The sequence below is a fragment of the Enhydra lutris genome, unplaced genomic scaffold (genome assembly GCF_002288905.1).
Source record: "Enhydra lutris kenyoni isolate GAN:26980312 unplaced genomic scaffold, ASM228890v2 scaffoldscaffold21, whole genome shotgun sequence".
Classification (NCBI taxonomy): Eukaryota; Metazoa; Chordata; class Mammalia; order Carnivora; family Mustelidae; genus Enhydra; species Enhydra lutris.
Window position 1 is genome coordinate 736,225 of NW_019154105.1, and position 22,376 is coordinate 758,600.

At 46.0% G+C, this 22,376-nt stretch overlaps 1 protein-coding gene across 1 annotated transcript in view; it reads left to right on the forward strand.

Moving 5' to 3' along the window:
• LOC111149176 (stearoyl-CoA desaturase 5) overlaps positions 1-22,376 on the forward strand; it is a 157,782-nt gene that overhangs the window by 79,210 nt on the left and 56,196 nt on the right. The window contains exon 4 of the mRNA XM_022506116.1: positions 12,343-12,473. Coding sequence (XP_022361824.1) covers positions 12,343-12,473 — 131 coding nt within the window. The remainder of the gene's footprint in view (positions 1-12,342; positions 12,474-22,376) is intronic.

Sequence of the window (22,376 nt, forward strand, 5' to 3'; positions counted from 1 at the left end):
TATCATATCATCTGCGAAGAGTGATAGTTTGACTTCTTCTTTGCCGATTTGGATGCCTTTAATTTCCTTTTGTTGTCTGATTGCTGAGGCTAGGACTTCTAGTACTATGTTGAATAGCAGTGGTGATAACGGACATCCCTGCCGTGTTCCTGACCTTAGCGGAAAAGCTTTCAGTTTTTCTCCATTGAGAATGATATTTGCGGTGGGTTTTTCATAGATGGCTTTGATAATATTGAGGTATGTGCCCTCTATCCCTACACTTTGAAGAGTTTTGATCAGGAAGGGATGCTGTACTTTGTCAAATGCTTTTTCAGCATCTATGGAGAGTATCATATGGTTCTTGTTCTTTCTTTTATTAATGTGTTGTATCACATTGATTGATTTGCGGATGTTGAACCAACCTTGCAGCCCTGGAATAAATCCCACTTGGTCGTGGTGAATAATCCTTTTAATGTACTGTTGAATCCTATTGGCTAGTATTTTGGCGAGAATTTTTGCATCTGTGTTCATCAAGGATATTGGTCTGTAGTTCTCTTTTTTGATGGGATCCTTGTCTGGTTTTGGGATCAAGGTGATGCTGGCCTCATAAAATGAGTTTGGAAGTTTTCCTTCCATTTCTATTTTTTGGAACAGTTTCAGGAGAATAGGAATTAGTTCTTCTTTAAATGTTTGGTAGAATTCCCCCGGGAAGCCATCTGGCCCTGGGCTTTTGTTTGTTTGGAGATTTTTGATGACTGTTTCAATCTCCTTACTGGTTATGGGTCTGTTCAGGCTTTCTATTTCTTCCTGGTTCAGTTGTGGTAGTTTATATGTCTCTAGGAATGCATCCATTTCTTCCAGATTGTCAAATTTGTTGGTGTAGAGTTGCTCATAGTATGTTCTTATAATTGTCTGTATTTCTTTGGTGTTCGTTGTGATCTCTCCTCTTTCATTCATGATTTTATTTATTTGGGTCCTTTCTCTTTTCTTTTTGATAAGTCTGGCCAGGGGTTTATCGATCTTATTAATTCTTTCAAAGAACCAGCTCCTAGTTTCGTTGATTTGTTCTATTGTTTTTTTGGTTTCTATTTCATTGATTTCTGCTCTGATCTTTATCATTTCTCTTCTCCTGCTGGGTTTAGGGTTTCTTTCTTGTTCTTTCTCTAGCTCTTTTAGGTGTAGGGTTAGGTTGTGTACCTGAGACCTTTCTTGTTTCTTGAGAAAGGCTTGTACCGCTATATATTTTCCTCTCAGGACTGCCTTTGTCGTGTCCCACAGATTCTGAACCGTTGTGTTTTCATTATCATTTGTTTCCATGAATTTTTTCAACTCTTCTTTAATTTCCTGGTTGACCCATTCATTCTTTAGAAGGATGCTGTTTAGTCTCCATGTATTTGGGTTCTTTCCAAATTTCCTCTTGTGATTGAGTTCTAGCTTCAGAGCATTGTGGTCTGAAAATATGCAGGGAATGATCCCAATCTTTTGATACCGGTTGAGACCTGATTTAGGACCAAGAATGTGATCTATTCTGGAGAATGTTCCATGTGCACTAGAGAAGAATGTGTATTCTGTTGCTTTGGGATGAAATGTTCTGAATATATCTGTGATGTCCATCTGGCCCAGTGTGTCATTTAAGGCCTTTATTTCCTTGTTGATCTTTTGCTTGGATGATCTGTCCATTTCAGTGAGGGGAGTGTTAAAATCCCCTACTATTATTGTATTATTGTCGATGTGTTTCTTTGATTTTGTTATTAATTGGTTTATATAGTTGGCTGCTCCCATGTTAGGGGCATAGATATTTAAAATTGTTAGATCTTCTTGTTGGACAGTTCCTTTGAGTATGATATAGTGTCCTTCCTCATCTCTTATTATAGTCTTTGGCTTAAAATCTAATTGATCTGATAGAAGGATTGCCACTCCTGCTTTCTTCTGATGTCCATTAGCATGGTAAATTCTTTTCCACCCCCTCACCTTAAACCTGGAGGTGTCTTCAGGTTTAAGATGAGTTTCTTGTAGGCAACATATAGATGGGTTTTGTTTTTTTATCCATTCTGATACCCTGTGTCTTTTGATTGGGGCATTTAGCCCATTAACATTCAGGGTAAGTATTGAGAGATATGAATTTAGTGCCATTGTATTGCCTGTAAGGTGACTGTTATTGTAAATTGTCTCTGTTTCTTTCTGATCTACTACTTTTAGGGTCTCTCTTTGCTTAGAGGACCCCTTTCAATATTTCCTGTAGAGCTGGTTTGGTATTTGCAAATTCTTTCAGTTTTTATTTGTCTTGGAAGCTTTTAATCTCTCCTTCTATTTTCAATGATAACCTAGCTGGATATAGTATTCTTGGCTGCATGTTTCTCTCGTTTAGTGCCCTGAATATATCATGCCAGCTCCTTCTGGCCTGCCAGGTCTCTGTGGATAAGTCTGCTGCCAATCTAATATTTTTACCATTGTACGTTACAGACTTCTTTTCCCGGGCTGCTTTCGGATCTTTTCTTTGTCACTAAGACTTGTAAATTTTACTATTAGGTGATGGGGTGTGGACCTATTCTTATTGATTTTGAGGGGGGTTCTCTGAACCTCCTGTATTTTGATGCTTGTTCCCTTTGTCATATTGGGGAAATTCTCTCCAATAATTCTCTCCAATATACTTTCTGCTCCCCTCTCTGTTTCCTCTTCTTCTGGAATCCCAATTATTCTAATGTTGTTTCGTCTTATGGTGTCACTTATCTCTCGAATTCTCCCCTCGTGGTCCAGTAGCTGTTTGTCCCTCTTTTGCTCAGCTTCTTTATTCTCTGTCATTTGGTCTTCTATATCGCTGATTCTTTCTTCTGCCTCATTTATCCTAGCAGTGAGAGCCTCCATTTTTGATTGCACCTCATTAATAGCTTTTTTGATTTCAACTTGGTTAGATTTTAGTTCTTTTATTTCTCCAGAAAGGGCTTTTATATCTCCCGAGAGGGTTTCTCTAATATCTTCCATGCCTTTTTCGAGGCCGGCTAGAACCTTGAGAATCGTCGTTCTGAACTCTATATCTGACATATTACCAATGTCTGTATTGATTAGGTCCCTAGCTTTTGGTACTGCTTCTTGTTCTTTTTTTTGTGGTGAATTTTTCCTCCTTGTCATTTTGTCCAGATAAGAGTATATGAAGGAGCAAGTAAAATACTAAAAGGGTGGCAACAACCCCAGGAAAATATGCTTTAGCCAAATCAGAAGAGATCCCAAATCGTGAGGGGGGGAGAAAGGGGATAAAAAGAGGTTCAGAAAGAAAAAAAAAAAAAAAGGAAAAGAAACAATTAAAAAAAGAAAACCGATAAAGAAAAAATATAAAAAGGAAAAAATATATATATATTAGATAAACTATTTAAAAAACGTTAAAAAAAGAAAACAGTAAAAGTTAAAAAAATTTAGCAGAAGAAGAGAAAAAAAAATTGAAAAAGAAAAAAAAAATTAACTGCAAGGCTAAAGAATCATGGGGAGAAAGCCCTGAGTTCCGTGCTTTGCTTTCTCCTCGTCTGGAATTCCGCTGCTCTCCTTGGTATTGAAACTGTCCTCCTTGGTAGGTGAACTTGGTCCTGGCTGGGCTTCTTGTTGGTCTTCTGGGGGAGGGGCCTGTTGCAGTGATTCTCAAGTGTCTTTGCCCCGGGCGGAGTTGCACCGCCCTTGCCCGGGGCCGGGCTGAGTCATCCGCTCGGGTTCGCTTTCGGGAGCTTTTGTTCCCTGAGCACTTTCCGTAGAGTCCGGAGGGCGGGAATGAAGATGGCAGCCTCCCGGTGTCCGGCCCAGAGGAGCCAAGGGCTCAGGGCCCCACTCCTCAGTGCACCCTCAGAGAACAGCGCCCAGTGACTCCCGTCACCCTGGCCTCCGGCTCGCTCCGAGCTGACCGAGCCTGCGACCGGTTCAAGGTAACCCCGAGCTGAGAGTCACTCCTTGGCTCTGTCTCTGTAGCCGGCTTCCCCGTTCTAATACCTGCGAGCTCTGCGACACTCAGACACCCCCGATCCTTCTGTGACCCTGCGGGACCTGAGGCCACGCTGACCCCCCACGGGCTTCACCCCGGTTAAGCCTCTGGAGTGATGTCCCTCAGCGGAACAGACTTTTAAAAGTCCCGATTTTGTGCTCCGTTGCTCCGCCGCTCGCCGGGAGCCGGCCCCTCCCCCCGCGGTCTATCTTCCCGTCGCTTTGGATTCACTTCTCCGCCGGTCCTACCTTTCAGAAAGTGGTTGATTTTCTGTTTCTAGAGTTGCTGTTCTTCTTCTCTTCGATCTCCCGTTGGATTTGTAGGTGTCTGCAATCTTTAGATAAGCTATCTAGCTGATCTCCCGCTACCTGAAGTAGTCTCAGCCTGCTACTTCTCCGCCATCTTGACTCCTCCGCCCAGTTTGTGTTTTAAACAGGAATTTTAAAATTCCTGGTGGGTTGGTTTAAGAAATCAAGGGGATTAGCTTTGTTTTGCGCTCTGTTCCCAAATAGCGATCTTTTTTCCTCTGATCACTGCTGTAAGCGGAGCTGTATGATCTTACAGACATACAAAGTGTTTGGAGGTGGCCGGAGGAAGATTGTTTTAGGAAGTATTAGAAGGGGTTATATAGCAAAGTATTAACAGGGACCAATCTGGGTGGGACTGTTCTTGCCCCTATACTTTCCGTGTGTTTCCGAAGTACTCGCGTGCGTAATGCCCTCAGCACAGCATCTGCTCCCCTCGGGGCACCCCCCCGGGCGCCTGCAGCACCGGCCCGGCTGGCCCCTGTCGAAGTCTCTTGCATCTCTTTTGACCCCCCCTTCCCACCCTGGGCTTCAAACACACACTTTAAAAAAATCGTGGTAAAATATATGTAGCAAAATGTATTAATTGAACCATTTTTAAGTGTGCAGTAGTGTGGGGTCACCTACATTCACAGTGTCGGGCAACCATCGCCACTCTCCATCTCTAGAACTTTTTCACTGTGTCATACTGAAACTCTGAACCCATCGAACAACTCCTCATTCCCCTTCCTGCCGTGTCCTGGTAACGCCTGTCCTCCTTCCTGTCTCTATGAATCTGCCTCTTGTGGGTACCTCATGGGTGGGGTGTAACACCACATTAGTCCTTTTGTGTCTGGTTGACTTCCCTTAGCATCATCCCGTGCTGTCTTGTGGGTCAGAGTTCCGTTCCACTTGACGGCCAGTGCCTTCCACGGCATGTACACTGCATTTTGTTTATCCGTCCATCTGTTCACGGACACTGGGGTGTTTTCAGCCTTTGGCTGTTGTCAATAATGCTGCCAGAAGTGGGGGAACGAGTGTCTGTTCAAGTCCCTGCTTCCAGTCCTTCGGGGTACAGACCCAGGAGTGGAATTGCTGGATCACACGGCAATTCTGTGTTTAACTCTTATAGGAACAACCCAGATTGGCCATGGCAGCTGCATCATTTTCATCCCTGCTAGCAGTTCACAAGGGTTCCAATTTCTCCACCTCCAGCACTTGTTATTTTCCATTTGTTTTTGTTTTGTTCTGGTCGTCTGCTAAGTGGGTGTGAGGTGGTCAGAGGCAAGCTTCTTATCAGATCCCCTTCTCTAGCCCCATCTTTGCACGTTGGGTTCCTCTGACCGAAACTTGCCGCCTCCTCCTCCTTCAAGTGTCAGTTTAATTCTTGTTTCTGCTGCAGAATTTTCTCCAGTCCCCAAACTAAACTATCCCCCTTTTATGTATTTATGTTTTAGTAATCTCTACAGCCAGTGTGGGGTTTGAACTCATGGCCCTGAGATCAAGAGTCATATGCTCTTCCAGCTGGGCCAACCAGATGCCCCTAAATTATCTCCCTTTTTTTTTTTTAAAGATTTTATTTATTTATTTGACAGAGAGAAATCACAAGCAGGCAGAGAGGCAGGCAGAGAGAGAGAGAGGAGGAAGCAGGCTCCCTGCTGAGCAGAAAGCCCGATGCGGGGCTTGAACCCAGGACCTGGGATCATGACCTGAGCCGAAGGCAGCGGCTTAACCCACTGAGCTACCCAGGCACCCCAAATTATCCCCCTTTTAATCTCTCTTATGTTATGCTGTTTGTCTCTTCTGCAACACTTGCTATAATTTATAATTATGTAGTAAATAACTTACTTTTCAAACTCCTACCAATGCGAGGAGACAAAGGCCCATTGGCAGGTGGCCACCTGGTGGACCCCGTGCGAGCCGAGTGCGTGGTCTGTGAGAGGAGCTCGGCAGACCGTCTCACGAATCCTTGGGTTGTCTGGTGCCCCAAGGCAAGCTGAGGCGGAATGGATGCAGAGCGATGGGCATTCATGGCAGTGGACTCGACAGCTGGGGAAGGCAAAACACAGAGCAAGGGTCTTGACCTGTTCTGAGCTGACTAGAAGGACGCGGCGCGTTCAGGCTCCTCTCCTCTCGTTGCAATCAAGGCAACCCCGAGAGGTCAAGTGGCCCATGGAGGTGCCGAACGTGGCTCCTCCTGCCTTAGACTGCAACCCAGCTGTGCCGCTTCGTTTAACTGCCTTCGTCTATGAGATGGAAGTCACATCACTGACCCTAGACCTGAGGCGAGTATTCAGTTATTGTGTATATGTTGTTTATTTTTTAAAGATCTATTTATTTATTTGAGAGAGAGAGAGAGAACACGAGTGGGGGAGGGGCTGAGGGGGAGAGAATCTCGGGCCCTCTCTGCTGAGCATGGAGCTGTACCAGGGCTCAGTCCCATGACTCATGACATCATGACCCATGAGGTCATAAGCTGAGCCAAAATCATGAGTCAGATGCTTAACCGTCTGGGCCACCCAGGCACCCCCAGCAGAAACTACTGAGAATGGGACCTGGCACAGGGAGCTCTTGGTCGATAATAGCTATTTCTATTATTTAGTAGCTTTCGTGCTGGTCATAGAGGGAAATAGACAAAACGCACCATTAAAGAATGCTGCCAGTTGCTGCTTCTGTCTAATGCTTGTGGTTGGGTCCCAAAGGGAGCTGCCCATCTTTCCCTCTGCAGGTCCAGAATTAGGGGAGTTTTAATTTTTGGTTCTTAACATCTCTCCAGGACTGTTTGGTGGTGGTGCGGTCCAGAGGGGTTCACTACAACAATTCTCTAAATATTGCTCCGACTGAGGACTCAGCATAGTTGGGAGGCTCTGCCTTCCATCATGGAAATTAAAGGGACTGTGGAGTCTCCCCCCTGTTGCTGGCGGCTGGAGCTGGGCTTGCAATCCGCGCACGGACAAATCGGTGCTTCTGCCTCAGAATCTTGGGTCTTGATAGATTCAGACATAGGTGAAGGGTCAAAGAGAGACTCTTCTTGGCAGCTGTGGAAGACTGAAGAGACGGCGGTATGACACGAGGGCCCAGTGGTGCCAAGTGTGCAGAGGCAATGATGTCTGTGCTGGCGCCCTCGGCAAATGGTTGCTTTTTGTTGACTTCGTTCCATTCTGTTTTGTGACGTGTCTATTTTATTTTACATTGAGAAAATACGCATCATAACAAAGTCTAATAGGAATTCAGTAATAGTTTTTTAATGACTGCTTTGTTGAGTTATAAACTCATAACATGTTTCATCTATTTGAAGTATATAATTCATCGGTTTTTATTATATTCATGCAATTGTGCTACCTTTATCAAATCCAGTTTTAAGGGGCGCTTGGGTGGCTCAGTGGGTTAAAGCCTCTGCCTCCGGCTCAGGTCATGATCCCGGGGTCCTGGAATCAATCCCCACATCGGGCTCTCTGCTCAGCGGGGAGCCTGCTTCCCCCTCTCTCTCTGCCTGCCTCTCTGCCTACTTGTGAACTCTGTCTGCCAAATAAATAAATAAAATCTTAAAAAAAAACGTTTTAAAACATTTTTATCACACTTCATACCAAACGCTGTACCCACTCCCTGCCCTCCCAGCCCCTTGAGACACGAATCTACTTTTGGTCCCTACAGATAGCAAACTGTTCTTAAGCCAGGATTTAAACTGTACCTTCCCTCCCTTGAGATGAAGTTGCTACTGAAGTCTTGCATTTGTTAACCATTGCTGCAGAACAAAGTAACCCAAAATTTAGCAGCTTAAGGCAACATACATTTATTTTCTCACAGTTTTTGTAGAGCAGGAATCCAGGTAGCACTGGAGCTGGGGCCTCTGCTCCAGGATCTCTCACAAGGCAGCCCTGTGTGGCCTGGGATGCTGTCTTATCTGAAAGCTTAACTGGGGAAGGATCTGCTTCCAAGTTCACTTTCACTGTTTTTGGCAGGACTCGGTTCCTTGAGGATTATTGGACTGAAGTCTTACTTCCTCCCTGGCTGTTGGCTGGAGGCCGCCCTTGCTTCCTTACTGCACGGGCCGTCCCAGTATGGTGGCTCACGTCATCAAAGCCAACACAAGAGAGACTCTACTAGCAAAACAGGAGTCACAATCTCTTGTAACCTAATCACAGAACCTACATTCCCTCAACATCACTATATTCTTTGGTTAGAAGCAGGTTACTAGGGGCGCTGGGGTGGCTCAGTGGATTAAGCCTCTGCCTTCAGCTCAGGTCATGATCTTAGGGTCCTGGGATTGAGCCCCACATCGGGCTCTCTGCTTGGCAGGAAGCCTGCTCCCCCACTCCTGCCTCCCGCTCTGCCTGCCTCTCTGCCTACTTGTGATCTCTCTCTCTCTCTCTCTCTGTCAAATAAATAACTAAAATCTTTATTAAGAAAAAGAAAGAAGCACATTACTAAAGGAGAAGAAATTATACAGGGCCATGATTACCAGGAGACGGGGAGCACTGGGGCCATCTTGGAGGTTCTGTGCCAAAACCGTCCTGCAACGCATCCATGAGATCTGTAAGTTATTTAGTACCTCTCTAGTACATTTCTTTTTGGGTTGAACTAGCCAAAATTGATGACTCTTGTTTGCACCCGGACCAATAAATGTGTTTGTTGCTTACCAGGCAATTTTGTGATTCTGATTTCTATTGATCTAGCTCCCTTCTCTACAAGGTATAAGCTATTTGATAAAGTTATTAACACTGTTTGTTACTCCTTCTTCCCCCAAAGTTATCAATTCTGCATCTGAATAGTTCAGTGTCTCAGAGCCAACTAGCCAACATCCATCTGAAAACTAGTTTGGATATTAATATCCACAAAGATCAGAGAAGAGAGGTTAAGAACCTCTCAAATTAGCCCTATCAAAATTGGAAAACTGAGTCCTGTTAATAGAACAGCCTCATATTCAGGCCAGGGTTTTTGTAGTTTGTGTTCATTTGGGCTATGGCCAGAAGGTTGCTTTCTTCCTTAGAGGTTCTGCAGAATTTTAGTATCAGAAATCCAGAGTGAACTAGCTTGAGTAAGAAAAAGGGATTGGTTGGCTCCCATAACTAGGAGAAATACCAGGAGACACACAGGGTCAAAGGAGCCGTAGAACTGGGAGCTGCAACCAGCAGCGCAGGGCAGGCAGCTCTCCTCCTAACTCTTGTTGGCACCTCCACTATCTTCATGTCCCACTCTCTTGGCCTCATTCTCTACTATTGCAGTCATACCTTGGTGTGTGACCTTTAGTGTTTGAGCAAGAAGGGAGAGAAGAGCTGGGTCAGGTGTTTACTGCCAGGGCTTCTACACCAGGCCGGGCCTGGGTTCCGTGGCCACATTCCTGTTGCCAGAAGAAGGGCCATGCAAAACCAGTAGCCACTCCAGCCCAGGGCAGAGCAGCCATGTGAGCGATCCCTGCAATACCGGAGATTCCAAATAGGACAAGACAATGCTGTCATCTGTGATAAGGCCCGGTCTGGGAGCCGTACACCGAATGGATTCTTTTGTGGCCAGTGTCTTTCATGGAGTCTTGGAATTCACTTTATTGCAGCCGAGGTCCAGAGTCTTAATCCACTGGGGAGACAGAGTCACATTGAATTTTTCCATTACAGACCTCACTTGTTCCCCAACTACTTGACAGTTGGGAAAAAATTGTATGTAGAGACATGAAAGCCAGGGAAGACATGGAAAATGCTGTCCATTTCATAGACTCATGACCAAGGTTAAGTTATAGCAACAAGAAAGACCAGAGTTTTTCATATACTCTGACTTTCTGTGATTTATGGGCAGGTTGTTTTTCTGTTTTTAACCTTTCAAGTAGGGAAGGACTTGTCAACCTCATGAAAACCACATGTATTCGGAGACTCATTAATCTTAGTGCCAAAGGCAAGTCTTGCTTTTAGATCCATATAGATATGGACTGAAACCAAGATCAGTAGGACTTGACTTTTGGGAGATGTAATATGGTTCTACCTTTAAATATGTATATTGACACTGAAGTTACCCTAGTAATTCTTCTAAAGAAGTGTTATAATGGGCTCCCAAAATGCATCCTGTCCTGGAGCCATTCACAATTGTTCCGTGATGGACTCACAGTTGATGGCTTGTTCTTTGCCAGTTCTTGATGGAGGGCCTGTGTGTGCCATGACTGGGAGCAATTGTGCAGGATAATCCGCCTGATCCCACCTGCTTATAGCTTGGTTTAGAATTGTCTGCCAAGGTGAGGAAGTGGCTCGCTTTTATTTTATTTGGTTTTATTTTATTTTTTAAGATTTTATTTATTCCTTTGACAGAGGGAGACACAGCGAGAGAGGGAACACAAGCAGGGGGAGTGGAGGAGGAAGAAGCAGCCTTCCCGCTGAACAGGAAGTCTGATGCGGGGACCAGATCCAGGGACTCCAGGGTCATGACCTGAGCCAAAGGCAGACACTTAACAACTGAGCCACCCAGGCGCCCGGAAGCAGCTCACTTTTAAATTTAGATTAGGGTCCAATGTGGAGGATGATGGCGGAGTATAGAGAAGTAAAGATAAAACCTAGCTGGTGTCTCCTAGAGGCAGAGTGGAGTGTAGCGGTTAGGAGCTCTGTTCTTGGTTCAGACAGACTAGGGTTTGACTCTTAGCAAAGACACCTCCTAGCTTTGTGACACTGGGAAATTAGTTAACTTCTTTAAGCCTTGGTTTTCTCGGATGAATACCCAACTTTTGCACCAACATGGACAGGACTGGAGGAGATTATGCTGAGTGAAGTAAGTCAAGCAGAGAAAGACAATTAGCATATGGTATCACTTATTTGTGGAACATAAGGAATAACATGGAGGACATTAGGAGAAGGAAGGGGAAAATGAAGGGGGGAAATCAGAGTGGGAGACAAACCATGAGAGACTGTGGACTCCAGGAAACAAACTGAGGGTTTTAGAAGACAGGGGGATGGGGGGGTGGGGGTGCGTGAGCCTGGCGGTGGGTATTAAGGACGGCACGGATTGCATGAGCACTGGGTGTTGTACACAATGAATCCCAGAACACTGCATCAGAAACCAATGATGTAGTATGGCGGCAAACATAACATAATGCAAAAGAAAAAGCCTTGGTTTTCTTATCTATATAATGGGTCTAATAATATATAAACCATATAGGATTATTTGAGGTGTTTTTCATAAGGCAATCCAAGGAAGACGTTCAGCGTTGTGTGGGCGTATTGCTGTGAAAGCACTAGTAGTTGTGGTCATCTCAGAATCGTGGTTTTGAGGATCCCAGGTGTCCCCTCCACACCATGCTTTCATAACCTCTCCTGAGTCTTCGTATAAAGAGCCACCTGCCGCTGCCACATGGAGGGCAGTACCGGGTCTCTTGGCAGAGGCTTTGGAACTAGGTCAACTTGGGTTTATATGCAGGATTAACTCTCAGAGATCCAGTTTTTCAGCTGTGAAGTGGGACAGTACGGTGTGTTATGAGGCTTAAGGATAATACATTTAAGTGGGTGGCAGATAACGCGCTCCACTTAAGCAGGCTTTAACAACATCCCCCACCCGGCCATCCTTGCGATTCCAGGTCATGGTGTTGGTGTAAGGGGAACTTCGGAAGCCGCATTGTTGGTGTCCCTGCCGTCAGTTCTATTCTCATTCTTACCCGTCCTGAGCCAGACCTCACTGCTCTTGAGTCTGGCCTGATTCCACTCAAACCAGGGCCTATGGAGCGATGAGGATGGTACTGCCCTTTAGAAATATGGTCTTCATGTAACACTCTTCCTAGCGTGGAAATTTCGAGGCAACATGGAGAGCAGGCATGTGCGGCTGCGTTACAGATACACACTAACGTGATGAGGACTTTGCATCAAGACTGTCAAGGAACATCAGCAAATAAAAGATTTGTTGGATGGAGAAAAAGTTATGTTCAAAGGTCAAGGTTCCTTGAGGAAAGTTCTCTCCGCATCTGCCCAGTGCAGGAAGGCTGCAAATCAGCACCAAGGGCTGCATTTCCCCAAGTTATCAGTTCTTCCTCCACATTGCACACTGCTCCGGACACCGTTTCCCGAGCGTTTCTGTGCAGAGAAAGAAGCCTGGGGTGTGTAGAAGCTTGTGACGTTTGCTGACATTGTCCCTGCTTGTGTCTTGCAGCCTACTTCTGCTTCCTCCTGAACGCCCTGGGCGTGACAGCCAGTGCCCATCGCCTGCGGAGCCACAGGTCCCACAAGGCCCAGCTGCCCCTGAGGATATTCCTGGCTGCTGCGTACTCCATGGCTTCCCAGGTGGGGATGGAGGGTCCATTCTGGCTTCGAGACCCAGCACAGATGGCAGCGTGGGGACCGCACAGATCTGCTCCCTGTGGAGTGGTCATTCTGCCATCCCCATTCCAGCCTCAGGGCTCAGGTCCCCAAGCATTCCCTGTCTGTCCCAAGTTTTTGTCTCCTTGTAGCTTTAGATGTGACAAAATGTCCCCCAGGGGCTTTGTACCCCTAGGAATACTAAACCACAGAGGAGGAAAGAGATACCTCCGCCCAAAGCCCATGCCCTAAACCCCTCAGCGTTCATCCAGCTCTAACCAGGGCCGAGTTCTGTGCTGAGCCTGCTGTCAGCGTATCGGACTTGACCCTCACAGTCACCCCAGGAGCTGGGTGTCGTATGTGTCCTCACTTACAGATGAGAACTAAGATTTATTGAAGTCAAGGAACTGGACAGATTGTATGGTTAGAAGCAGTAATAGGCAAATGCGCGTCCCACTCTCCGGCTGTTGCTTCTAGAAAACGTACCCCTGAGGTCGCCCTGTACGTCTATGGTAGAGGGCTGTTGAAGACAGTGCTGGAAGACAGGATTTGGGTCTTACTTCGATGTTGCTGGCTGTGAACCCCTTACTGTCTCCAGTTTCTTCATCTGTAAAAATCAGAGTATGACTTCACTCTCACAGCTATTACAGAATAATTGAGAATTGCAGGGAACTATAAAAATGTAACAGAGCGTCCTCGCGGCCCTGGGATTGGGCTGTATCCTTTAGGACTATTCTAGTAGTGGAACATTCCCCACCAGCTTGTGCACTTTCTGAGCTGCTGGATTCTGAGTTGACTGTGGATTTCTGTTTCTCCGGTTCCTCCTCGGATCCAGGTAGGATGTGTGGGAACTATTGCTTTGGAGTTTCTGCTGATACGTGAATGCAGACGATTCCAGGCCCCATGCCATCTTCACCCAGAGAGTTCTGAGATGGTGATTCTCAAAACTGCTTTAGGGTCCAGGGAAACAGGCAACCCAGGAGCCCACCTGTGATGCTCAACCACGCAAGCCACGTGGCCACCTGCGCAGTGGGCCTCCCGTCCCCATGAGACAGCCTGACCCTGAGCATTCCTCCAGGTTGCGCTCATGTTTGAGGTTTCATTTCCTCATTTCATTTCCCCATTCATTTCCCGCGGTTCAAGCCTTCATAAGGCACGTAGGATACAGCACAGTAGATCGCTCAGGGAACACAGTTCTTGTTACGGATGTCTACAGGTTATGATTCAAGCACAGTTAGGAATTAGTCCCAGGGTCCCAGGGAAAAGCTGTTGCACACAAAGGAGCGGTGGGCGCTTCTCTGTTTTGTGTTCTGTTCCTCACCATGGGCGATGCAGACTAGCCCACACGCTGTTCTGACTTCAGTCGTCTTAGCTCAGTGTTGTGCTTTGGTTATCCTAACAATGAGTTATGATAATGATCATTTAGAAATGCAGTGACTTGGGTCTTAGATGCTATTTAGGACTGAAGTTGGTAATTTTCATTTGTTTTGTTTGAGCAGTTCATTATTTCTAGCCTTCAGTTACACTCTCATGATGTGGTTATAAAGCACCTCTATATTAAAAAAACTTTTTCCAACATAAATAACTTGAAATTGAGAACATAAAATTCTTATTCCTCTTTTCCCAAGGAAACTATTTATTTACAACTCAATTTTCGATAACCTAAGTTTCCTTAACATAGCATCACATAACAGAACATCACACTGTGATTTTAACTTTACGCTGGGGAGAAAGCACATTGCACAGGGAAACACCCAGGTCCCGGAATAAATTCTTGGCTCTGTCATTTGCTGGATGTGGGTCTTTGTGCAAGTCTCTCTTCCCGTATACACAAGGGCAGGGGAAATAAATAATGTTTACCTCACAGGGTTGTTGGAAGGATGAAATAATGCGTAAAAAGTGCCCGTCTTACAGTTGCACTCCCCTCGTCTTTATGAGAACTGGCATACTGTCTCATTCATTTCTCTGTTTTGGTGCCTGTCATGTCAAAGGCACTCAATGATAGCTTGTAAAGAAATGAGAAATGAATACTTTTAAAAAATATGTTTAGAAATCATCAAATTTGAACAATGCGTACTTCTTTTAGGCCCACATTTGCAGTGGATTTTTTTTTCATTCATTTAAGAAATGTTCATTGAGCATCTACTATATGCCAGGCACTGAGCTAGGCACAGTGGGTATAATGATTAGCAAACACAGTCACAATCCTTGCCTTCCTCCAGCCTTCCATTTAGTGGAATATTAGAATTCCTACAATGTCCCAGTGGAAATGTCAGCACTTCATGGATCTAGGGTTTCTAACAATGTCACTTAGAGGTATCTGTAAGATCAGCATCCAGCCAGCTTCCACACGGTGCATAACAGCGTCAGTGGGAAGGAATACAGTCGATTTAGACCACTTAACCCTGGGGCAAGAACAGCCTGGGAGAGTGAAAATGTGCCGTGACCTGTCTGTGTCAGGTACAGACCCACAACCCCTATTTAATGCAGAGTCATTGGTTTAGTTTCCCCCACAACCCCTATTTAATGCAGAGTCATTGGTTTAGTTTCCCTTCGATGCCCTCGTGGGTTTTTAAAGATCATTTCAAGGGTTTTCTGTGCTTTTCTCAATCCGGGTGGTCATGCCTTTGGCCAAAATGGACTAGTGATGCCATGGTGGTCTGTGTTTGAAGATGAGCAGGGTTTTTGTTAGAAGCTGCAAACGAGGTCTTCAAGAACAATATTCTTAACACTGGGGCTTAAACGTTTGCAATTCCCTCCTCTCTTTCTTCTAAAGAGAGTGTATGTACATGGGACAGGATCGATACTGGGAAAGGTGGGGGGTTTTGATCATTCAGAAGACAATGATGGGGTGCCTGGGTAGCTCAGTCATTAAGCATCTGCCTTTGGCTCAGGTCATAATCCCAGGATCCTGGGATCGAGTCCCATATCGGGCTCCCTGCTCAGCAGGAAGCCCGCTTCTCCCTCTCCCACTCCTCTTGTTTGCATTCCCTCTCTGTCTCTCTTTCTCTGTCAAATAAAAAAATAAAATCATTTTTTTCCTTTTTTTTTTAAAGATTTTATTTATTTTTTTGACAGACAGAGATCACAAGTAGGCAGAGAGAGAGAGAGAAGCGGCTCCCTGCTGAGCAGAGAGCCTGATGCAGGGCTCGATCCCAGGAACCCTGAGATCATGACCTGAGCCAAAGGCATTGGCTTAACCCACTGAGCCACCCAGGTGTCCCAAATAAATAAAATCTTAAAAAAAAAAAAAAGATGACGATGGGCCAGGAATGCTAGATAAGGGGCTGGATAAGGGGCTATGAAAATCCTCCATCCCTTACGTTCAGCAGAGGCCCCCTGAGTTCCTCTCTGGCCCATTCTCCTCCCTGATCAGTAAGGTGCAAGTCAACCAAAAATGTGGCTCGCAAACTCCTTATAGTTTTCTTCTAGTCAAATATGGGCCCAGGTAGGATTTTCCTGCCATCCATTGGTCTCCAGGAGTTCGGTTTTCACAGGCAGTAGCCAGACTTGGGTTTGTGCTCTCGCACTCATGCACACACCCCTTCTGGCCGCAGCTGGGCCCTCATGAACTCTGCAAAAACGCCTGTTAGAGGCTGCAGCTTCCTATCTGCCTGCCCACGTTTCTCATCACATCCTGGTACCCAGGATCCGGATCTTGAACTGGAAAGGAGGTTAAGGGATTTAGTCTAAATCCTCTTATTTTGGGTCGTGATCTCAGGATCCTGGGATCGAGCCCCACATCGGGCTCTCTGCTCAGCAGGGAGCCTACTTCCTCCTCTCTCTCTGCCTGCCTCTCTGCCTACTTGTGATCTCTGTCTGTCAAATAAATAAATAAAATCTTAAAAAAAATCCTCTTATTTTGCAATAAAAGGTAAAGAGAAGGGTGAAGAGACGCCAGAGAATGTCCGTGACTAGTGAAAGGTCACACGGCTGCTCGGAGGAGAGACCAGACTGAAACCGATCTCCTGACCCTCGGGCCGGGGAGCCTCCAGGCCCACCCGTGGGTGTTCTTGGGTGATGTCCAGCCCTGTGATTTGTGAACAACTTAGAATTGGCTCTTGTTTTACCCACTGTGACATCCTGTCCTTTAAGTGGTTTATTTAAAGTATTCACACTCAGAGTGATTACTGATCTAGTTGGGTTTGCGTCGACTATGTTTCTGTTGGCTACTCATTGCCCTTGTTCTTTGTACCTTTTTTCCGTCTTCCCTGGTTTTAACTGCACATTTTACATGATTCTGTTTTCTCTCTCCTTTTAGCATATCTGCCCTACTTCTTTTTACAGTTGGGTAGTGGCTGCCCTAGACGTCGCAGTATACATTTACAACTAACCCAAAGCCACTTTCAAATAACGTGATAGCATTTCCCATTAGTGCAGCAACCTTGTAACAGAGCATTCCCAGTTCCTCCTTCCTGTCCGCTATTTGTTGCTGTCATTAAGCTATAACCACTAAATACATTGTTGCTGCTATCTGTTAGATCGGTTAAGAATAAGAGAAAGTGAAGGGGACACCTGGGTGGCTCAGTCATTTAAGTGTCTGATTCTTGGTTTGGGTTCAGGTCATGATCTCAGGGTGGTGAGATTGAGCCCTGCCTCAGGCACCATGCTCAGCACAGAGTCTGCTTGAGATTCTCTGCCTCCGCCCCTCACCCCCACACCTTGCCTGCATGTGTGTGCACTCCCTCCCTAAAATAAGTAAAATCTTTAATAGAATAGGAAAAATAGAAGATTTTATTTTACTTTCATTTATTCGTTCTCTAATGCTCTTCTTTCTTTAGGTCGATCTGGGTCTCTAACCACTCCCATGTTCCTTCTCTTTAAAGAACTTTCATGTCTTGCAAGGCAGGTCTACTGGTAACAAATTCCCTCAATTTTTGTTTGTCTGATAAAGTATTTTTTGAAGATTTTTTTTTTAATTTATTTGGGTGAGAGAGATAGCATGAGTGGGAAGGAAGGGCAGAGAGAGAGACAGAAACAGACTCCCCACTGAGCAGGGAGCCTGATGTGGGACTCAATCCCGGGACCCTGGCATCATGACCTGAGCCAAAGGCACTTAACTGACTGAGCCACCCAGGTACACCCGTCTGAGAAAGTCTTTATTTCTCTTTTACTCTTAGTGAATAAGTTTGTTGGGTATGAAATTCTAGGTTTCAAGGGTTTTCTTTCAACATTTATTAAATAATTTATTTCACTTTCTTCTTACTTGCATGTTTCTTTTTTTTATCTTTAGGAATTCAAATTTATTTGGGGGCAACTAGAATCTATTGTCCTTCATTTGTTCTTTTATTTTTATTATTATTTTTTATTATATTCAGTTAGCCACTGTATAGTACATCATCAGTTTTTGATGTAGTGTTCAGTGATTCATTAATTACGTTTAACACCCAGTGCACCTCAAAACCACAATGAGATACCAACTCGCAAGTTTCTTAAGAGATACCTAGTGTAATTCCTACACTTGTCCACTATCAGGAAGGTGTTCTTTCCCTTCTGGCTTTTCTCATTATTTTCTCTTTGCCTTTGATTCTCTGCAGTTTGAGTATGATATACCTGAGGGGAGACTTTTTTTTTTTTTCTGTTTATCCTTCTTGATGCTCTCTGAGCTTCCTGGATCTATGGTTTGGTGTCTGTCTTTAATTTTGGAAAAATTTCAGTCATTATTACTTCAAATATTTTTCTGCTGTTTGTTCCGTCTTTTCTCTCTCTTTGTTTCTTCTCCTGGTGTTTCAATTACACATTGGTACACCTGTTATAACTGCCCTATGGTTTCTACATATACTGCTTCATCTTTTCTTTTTGCATTTAGGTTTGGGAAGTTGCTATTTATATACCTTCAAGCTCATTGATTCTTTCCTTAGCCATGTCCAGTCTACTGGTGAGCCCATCAAAGGTGTTCTTCATTTGTTACAGCTTTTCTGACTTCTAGCATTTTTCTTTTGTCTTTTCTTAGAGTTTCCATTACCGTTTATAGTATCCATCTGTTCTTTCATGTCGTCCACTTTTTCTTTTAAGGTTATTAGTGTATTAATCATAGTTGTTCTAGAATTCAGTCTGATAATTCCAACGTTACTGCCATATCCACATCTAGGTGTGAGGCTTGCTTTTTCTTTTTTAGGTGGTATTTTTTGCCTTTTAACATACTTTGCAATTGTTTGTTGAGAGCTGGACGTGATGTACTAGGTAAAAGGAACCGAGGCAATAGGGCTCTAGGGTGAGGTTTTATGTTTATCTGGCTAGGAATAAGGCTGTGTGCTTAACAGTGTGCTGCAGCTGTGGTGTCGAGGGCTTAAATCTCCTCTAGTGTCCTTGTTTTTTCTCTCTCCATTGTCTTTGGATTTTCCTGGAGATTTCTTCTTAACGTGAGGTTGAAGGCTCTCCGTTCTCTCCATTGGAGTTCTGTCATCATACGGAGCAGTGTAGACATGGAGATGGGGGCACACTCTATGGTCTTATGATTAGGTCTCAGTCTGTGAGCCTGGGGTGAGTATTTCCCTTCCCTGGGGCCCTTAGGCTTTTGTAAAACTCTGGTTGATTGGGATCCAATAAAATAGTTTCTCTTGAGGACAGATCTCGGGAAGAGAACAGAGAGCTCCATGTATTTCAGAATGATGACGTTTCTCCTCCACCTGGTGGGAGAACAGAAGATTTTTCTCAGTGAGAACCTGGTACGGCTCTTGGAGTTAACATTTATGACAGTTGGGGCCCCCTGGAACTGGGACCCATTGTTTTTAACTCTCCATCTTGTCCACACCAAGACTTCAGCAGTTCCCCGATTGTAAGCTGAGGTATACCTGCCCGTCCTGGCACTAGCTGCGGACTCTCGCTCTTGGTCCACGGTGCTTCTCTGCAACTGCCCGTTTGTCTCTCTGGTTTCAGGTCAGCAGTTTGCCCTGTGATCTCAGTTCTCTGCTGGATGGAAAAGAGTTGTTGATTTTCAGTTCATTTGGCTGTTTTTGCTGTTGCAAGGATGGGAGCGATGGACTACGTTCAAGCTCTTAATACATCAGGCCAGAAAGTGGAAGGTACAGTGTGATTTGTCAGTGGACCAAACTTGACGTATTAATAGGTCAAGTAAATTGCACGGTCACGGACCATGAACTTTGCCACCACAACAAAACAAAACAATGACCTAGTGCTACTGCATACCAGCACTTCCGTAAGAACTTTACATAGTCTTATGACACTACCCTGAAAAGGTAGAGACTGTTATCTTCCTCATTTGATAGGTGAGACAGTGGGGAAAAAAGAGGCTATGTAACCTGTCCACGGACATACAGAAGTGACAGAAGGGGAATTTAAGTTCAGGCAGCTCGACTCCAGAGGTCACCCTCTCACTGCAATGCTCCACTGCTCTGACACCTCTCCCGGGATCAGGTGTCTGTGTTTCCTTTCTTTCAACAAACAGGGGCTAAGCACTGTTCCAGTCACTGTAGAACACGACAGACAGGTCTCTGTCCTCACAGAGTATATATTTCAGTGGGAGAGAGAGCGAATCAACTAGTAAGCAAAGGAATAAGCAAAGCTGTGCAGAGAGAGAAAAGAATGAAGCATTTAACCACAGTGATGTGACAAAGTGGAGGGAGGTGGCTGCTTCAGAGGATGGTGAGAGATGCCCTCCCCCAGGCACTGATATTAAAACTGGGAGAGCCAGGACGCAGCTGGTGGGGAAAATAATCCAGATGGAAGGAGGGGCTTGAGTAAAGATGGGAACTAGCATGGTGCATTCCAGGACGAGACAGGTGGCTGGTGTGACTGGTCCACATGGGTGTGGGAGATGGTTGTAGAAGAGGTTACGGGGAGGGGCAGGTTCCACGTCAGTGCAGGGCTCTGTCAGGCACAGCACGGAGTGTGGATACTGTCCTATATGCCGTAGCAAGGCGCTGCAGAATTTTAGGCAGGGGAGCAACCTGGCAACAGATGTCTCAATGATGCACTTAAGCCGCAGTCCACGGTCAGGAGACCCTAGAGGTGTGCCAGATTCAGGACTGCAGACCAGCCCCAGCCTTGGTGTTGGCAGCAGTCCTGGTGACATCTGGGTAGGAGAATGAAAGCTCGGAACGCTTCCTGCAGGCTTAACCCCAGGGCTGCTCTCCTTGCTGGCTGTAGCTATCTCTGCAGAGACCTGTCCCAGTGTGGGACCCCTTCCCCAACTGCAGCCAAAGGATCTGGGATCTTTCTGAGCCAAAGCTTCGGATGCACAGCTTCTCTTCTGCACGTGAGGAACGGATTTGCCTTCTTCTTTCAAGTTAGGTAGTGGTTGTTGGTTTCCTTCCGGTGTAAACGGGCAGTTCCGAAAGTGCCCCCCACCCGAGGCCCTGAGAAGGCTTCTGGCCCTGCTTTTGCAAGATGCTCGAACACTATGCCTCACGTTGTCTCCTTCACGGCGGTTTGCCCTCCTGGGCAGGTCTGGGAGTCACGCTGGAAGGACAAACAGCTTGGTGGTCTTCAAGCAACTCCTCGTTCATGATGATGATGATTTATGGAGTCGCCAGAGCCTTTCTGTGGCTCTGTGCCTCCTCACTAGTGGCAGGTTGCTCTTCCCCCGATGGGGCCGACGCGGGAGGGGAGACAGAGAGAGAGAAACTCCCAAGGCGGCCACAGGAGGCTCAGCGTCCTCTGCCTGCGCTCACCGGGCAGGAGTTCCCACTGGCCAAAACGGACCGTGGAAGGCAGAGGTGCCATGGTGCCTCCCTTCCTTCCCGTTGTGGACCTTGGTCAGGGAAAGCTGGGGAGACGAGTGAAACAACCTGTGGGAATGCACATCGAGGGAATGAACGTGTGATTGCCTGAGCTGGCCGGAGGGAAGGGATCCTCCTGTAGATGGGCGCTCAATCCAGGGGCCAGTCTGCTTCCCGGGGGAGCTTAACCCCAAACAGACCAGAGACTCCTCACGCGGATCTCACCCTTGGTACAATGAGCTCTTCCCAAGCAATGCAAGGTGACCCAGGCTTTATAAGCAAAAAGTTATATACTTCAGGGCGCCTGAGTGGCTCAGTTGACTAAGTGGCTGCCTTGGGCTCAGGTCATGATCCCAGGTTCCTGGGATCAAGCTCTGCATCAGGCTCCCTGCTCAGTGGGGAGCCTGCTTCTCCCTCTGCCTTTCTCTCTCTGTGTCTCTCATGAATAAATAAATAAAATCATTTTAAAAAGTATATGCTTTAAAGGCACACAGAGTTTTTATTCCAAGAAGTACTTAGTAAAGCAGAAGTATTTTGTAAACGTATAGCTCAGATTTTATATGTTCATTTGGCTCCACACCTCTATTGAAGGAACGTAACACTTGCATATATTTTTTAAAGATTTTATTTATTCATTTGAAAGAGAGAGAGCACAAGTGAGCGAGCACAAGTTGGGTGGAGGGCAGAGGGAGAGGGAGAAGCAGACTCCTGGCTGAGCAGGGAGCCTGACACGGGGCTCAATTCCAGGACCCCGAGATCATGACCTGAGCCAACGCTTAACCCACTGAGCCGCCCGAGCGCCCGGTACTTGTCTATGATGAATCATCCACGCAGGCCTGTGAGTATGAATCTATCCTGAAATATGTTTTCAAGCCAATGTTTCCTTCTTCCTGCTATTCACAGGGGAGATCTCGGGAGGGGCATTCAGACCCTGCGCCCGGGAAGCCATGCCCCTTCTCCGCCCCACTCGCTTCCTCTCTTAGATCCCACCGGAGGGTCGGCGCAGGGGCCCTCAGAAGCAGAGTCTAACCCCTTGTGTGATAACTGAAGAAACTGAGGCTCCGCTGCCTGAGCTGAGTTTTGTTTTTTGCCCCACGTTGACTCCAAAACTGCATGTAGGTGTCCACGGACACGGCGTTGCAATGCGGCTCGCTGGCCAGTGGTTTCCTCCCGGACCTGCCCCCGACTGTTCCGGCCGAGCCCGCTC